This window comes from Episyrphus balteatus, chromosome 2 (assembly GCF_945859705.1).
Source record: "Episyrphus balteatus chromosome 2, idEpiBalt1.1, whole genome shotgun sequence".
Classification (NCBI taxonomy): domain Eukaryota; kingdom Metazoa; phylum Arthropoda; class Insecta; order Diptera; family Syrphidae; genus Episyrphus; species Episyrphus balteatus.
The window spans coordinates 126,612,358-126,616,588 of record NC_079135.1 but is presented as its reverse complement, the minus strand read 5'-3'; the positions used below and the strand labels follow the sequence as shown (position 1 = coordinate 126,616,588).

Genomic DNA, 4,231 nt, shown 5'->3' with positions numbered 1-4,231 from the left:
TATCCACTGAATTACGGAAGCGACTCAACACTGGAAATCTCCAAATGGAATCTTCGACTAAAATGAACGACTGAAATTTAAATCATAAATTTACAACTGTAATTTACGACTAGTATATCGCCGACTCAAGTCAACGAGTTATATTTCGAACTCAAGTCTAAAACTCAAATCTGCGACCAAAATCTTTTAATCAAAGTATTTCCCTTTTTATTTTTATAGTTTTCTCAACAAAATTTAAAATAAACAAAATTTTAATCTTTCAGTTGTCAAAATGCATTTTTATTATAATAATTCTCTTTTTTTTTCAAATAACTTCCAACCTAACCCAATATCCCGATTTGATCAAACCGATCAAGTACATATCGCAAAGTGTCGAGAGTTCTTTTATTCGTCGTAAACATTAATTCAATTTTTTTCTTTGCAATTTCTGAGTCTTGCATCCCCTCAAGACTATTGTCAACAGAATCTTCCTTATGCATCGACATCATTGGAAAGAAAGCAAAGGACACAAAAAATCCATATAACTCTTTCTTAAGAATTTCATTTTGAATATCTTCAAGACTTGGAATGAAATCATGTTGTAACTCCTTCAAAGTATCCACAAGTGATTGATGATATATTTCAATAAGTTGATCGCGTTTGTTTATAAGAACATCCAATTGGAGACTCGTGTATAAAAAATAATTCAAATCAAATCCTGGACTACCACAAAAACTGAATTGGAAATCAATCTGAAAATAAAAGTTAAATTCGTGGATCATGAATATTCGAAAATACCAACCATTCGCATATCGATAGAATCGTCTTCTTCCATTCGCTTGAAGAGCAAATTGTTAACCCACAAGTCACCATGATTGAGTACGTTTACAAGTCCTTTCAGGGGAAAAACAGCTTTCATAACATTTTCTGAAAAGTTTTCGAAAAATCTAAAGAGTTTATGAGAGATTCCCTCAAAACCTTCCCAATTTGTTGAAATTGAAGCCAGCTTTTGAAGTTGAGTACCAAAAAGTCCAACAAATGGACCTGATTTTACAGCTTCTTCATGAAGTAAACCTTTTTGAAACTTTCGGGCAATAGTTGTGTCCTTAAAAAAAAATTCTCTTTTAATGAAAACTTTCCAAAAATTGATGGAACACTAACCTTTTTCATTAAAACCATGGATAAAGCATGAAACTGACCGAGTTTTCTCAAAACCACTGAACAATGATCCTCATCCAAGCCCAATTGACGACTTTGTATCTCAAAACCATGAGTTGTAAGATCTTCCAAAACAATTGTCTGCACAGGATCTGTTGTTGAATACAAATGCCTTGAAACAAATAAAAAATTAGTTCTGCAATGATCTCTCAAAAATGTTTTTACTTGGCGCCCAATATAAGAATTTTGTTAGGAATTAGCACTTCCATGCGATGCATAATGTCCATGTAAAACACTTTTTCTTTTGCATAAACTTGCAAACGTTCTAGAAATCCATAATTCACATTTGGCATACTTTTCACTATTAGCGATATATTTTCACGAAATCCTTTCGAACCACGTTGGTAATCGACTTTTGCCCGATAAATGGTACTGCAATAGTTATCTCCGCCTATGCCAGCATCAACGACTTCAAAGTTATTGATGATTATACCAAGCTCGCGAAATCCTTCTTCCAAAGCTTTTTGGAAAAATTTTGAATCTAAATATGCAGAGGCTTCGGTAGCCATTAAAAAGTACACAAAATTGAAACGTTCTTAGATGAAGATAGATAAATACTGATTCAGGGAGTGACAATATAATTGAGAAGAACTGCACTGAGATTTGTTTTGATGCAAATAATCTACGCAATTTTCAATTAAGTATTGTTTATAAGAAAAGAGGTGAAAATAATTGACTTTTAATAAGCTATACTATAACATTCAACTTTGTAGGAAGAGGTTCTTATTTCAGTATTGAGACAATATAGTTTTGAATATGTGATAAAGTTAAAGATTTAATAGTCGTAGGTACATTCAAAACGCCACGAAATCACGAAATAAACAAGTGAGAAACAAATGGCAGTTTCGAAAAAACTTTTTACATGTTTTCAGTGTCATTTAAAATGTCTTTAGTAATCAAGATGCTCTACTGCTGGCTAATCGCTTATATATCAAAAAAAAGCTCAGTGGACATCGCAGAAAAGAAATTTTTGAACGGTTTTGAGATTTGGCTTAGGTGTATAAAAAAAAAAAGATATTAAAACCAAATTCCCTGTATTGCTGGCCCACCTACACTGTTAAAAATTTTGGCGTACTTTCTACGAAAATTTGGGTTACATATTAGGCAACACCAAGTTTTTTTCTAAATTTAATACTTTGAATGTTTTAACATTTCTAAGTCTACAATACAAGATTTATTGAAACTTAATATTTTTGCATTAAAATTGAGGACGGTTTCCAAAATTTTAAGTTTCAGTTTCCTTTATTTTTTACCGACTACTTCCAAAAGGGAGGAGGTATTCAATTCGTCTGTATTTTTGTATGTTTGTTACCTCATAACTTTTGACTGAGTGAACTAATTTTGATAATTCTTTTTGTATTCGAAAGCTGCAGTGTGGTCCCGTTCCCACTTTTGATCGATGGAAGTCGGTTGTGTTTTTTTGATTAAAATGATTATTTTAAGTATTTTCTTTCTTTTTTCTTTAAAATGAAATAAAACATTACTGAAAGTGAATATTCTTTATAGGTTAATATAATAATGGTGATTTAATATAGTAATTGTTTTATTATTTTTTTCCCAAACTATGTATGTGAAGTAAAATTTTATTGCCGATAACACTGGTTAACAAAATTAAACTTTTTTTTTGTTGCCGAACAAAATAGATACTTTTCTGAAGGTTTTTGGTGTGCTGAACTCGAATCCGAAGTCAAAAAAAATTAATCAGCTCCCGTTTTTGAAATATTACGGTTAGAAAATGCAGTACTTCGGACCTTATTCTTTTATATAAGGAAAATTGTTTGATCATAATTTAGTAACTGTTTTTATAAGAACTACTTTCCACCTTTTTAAATCTGTTTAAATCTTTCCGATATCTTTTTTACTGCCCGAGATATCCTCAGTTGTTTGGTATTTTTATAAATTGTATAACGTCATTATCTCCTTTATGATATATGAAGCCAAACCCACTTACTTCATTTGAAGATATCTCGGGCAATACAAAAGATATTGCAAAGATTTAAACAGGTCGAAAGATGGAAAACAGTTCTTATAGAAACTGTTACTAAATATGCTCAAACAATTTTCCTTATACAAAAGAATAAGGTCCGAAGAACTCAAAAGAACGTTTTTTTGCATTTTCTAATGGTAATATCTCAAAAACGGGAGCTGATTAGTTGTTTCTGACTTCGGATTCGAGTTCAGCACACCGAAAACCTTCAGAAAAGCGTATTTTTGTTTCGGCAACAAAACCCTTGTAAACCCGTGTAATATTTTGTCAGTAATTCCTACATTTTACTTCGAAAAAACAACGCCTTTGAATAAGTACAAAATTAGATGTTTTTGTTTTATAGTTTTTATTAAGAATAGGGTTACCAAATGCTTTTTTTAAAACAAAATACTTTTGTGGGTACTTTTTTAAGTTATAGTTAACTTGAATCCATAAATAAGAAATTTAATTTCTATTTTAAATTGGCGTCTCTCTTCGTTTACGTTTTTAATACAGTTTGATTTCAATTTATTATGATTGTATTAAAACAAAAGAAGACGATTATTTGATTTCAATTCTAACCAAGATAAAGTTATAATAAATAAAAAAGATTCTTTTCTTTTTAAAGAAAATGTAATTAAAAACTGTGAAACAAAATGGAAATATTAAAAACTACTTCTTTTTTAATATTGAAAAAGGCCTAATTTCAAAAGTTGTCTTAAAAATTACGACCAAATTTTTAACCGTGTGCTCTATGTACATGGTTTGATTTATCAATTGTAGATCACAAACTAAATGATTTTAAAAGAAGTCGGATTGCCTTGGTTTTCGGGTTGACTTTATAATCGTGAATTAAAACCATATTATGTTTCTTAACACTAGGCACACAGTTACAACCATAAAACCAAGATATTATATATTTGATTTAAATTTTTGCAGAATTTTGAAAAAAAAAATCTGTACGCTAAGATATTATTATTGAGAAAATATAGTCCAGTAATTTTAGGTTTTATCTGCGGAAAAATTCCTACTGGGCTGAATTTTAGTATACAGCTTAATGACGGCTTT

The 4,231-nt window shown here is 30.2% G+C and overlaps 1 protein-coding gene across 1 annotated transcript; it reads right to left on the bottom strand.

The window, feature by feature from the left end:
• Positions 1-268: 268 nt before the first annotated feature.
• On the bottom strand, positions 269-1,784 carry LOC129911422 (uncharacterized). Its single transcript, XM_055989224.1, has 4 exons — positions 1,363-1,784; positions 1,141-1,309; positions 782-1,084; positions 269-731 (listed from the first exon to the last, which is right to left on the bottom strand). The coding sequence occupies exons 1-4, from the start codon at positions 1,704-1,706 to the stop codon at positions 321-323; spliced, it is 1,227 nt and encodes a 408-aa protein (XP_055845199.1). The 5' UTR covers positions 1,707-1,784; the 3' UTR covers positions 269-320.
• Positions 1,785-4,231: the final 2,447 nt, after the last annotated feature.

Excerpts from the sequence above, each read along its gene's own strand:
- LOC129911422 (XM_055989224.1), bottom strand. The coding sequence starts at position 1,706 with ATGGCTACCGAAGCCTCTGCATATTTAGATTCAAAATTTTTCCAAAAA. Across the intron at positions 1,310-1,362 it reads ATTCTTATATTGGGCGCCAA|GCATTTGTATTCAACAACAG; the intron begins GTAAAAACATTT and ends ATTTGTTTCAAG. Across the intron at positions 1,085-1,140 it reads CCATGGTTTTAATGAAAAAG|GACACAACTATTGCCCGAAA; the intron begins GTTAGTGTTCCA and ends TTTTTTTTTAAG.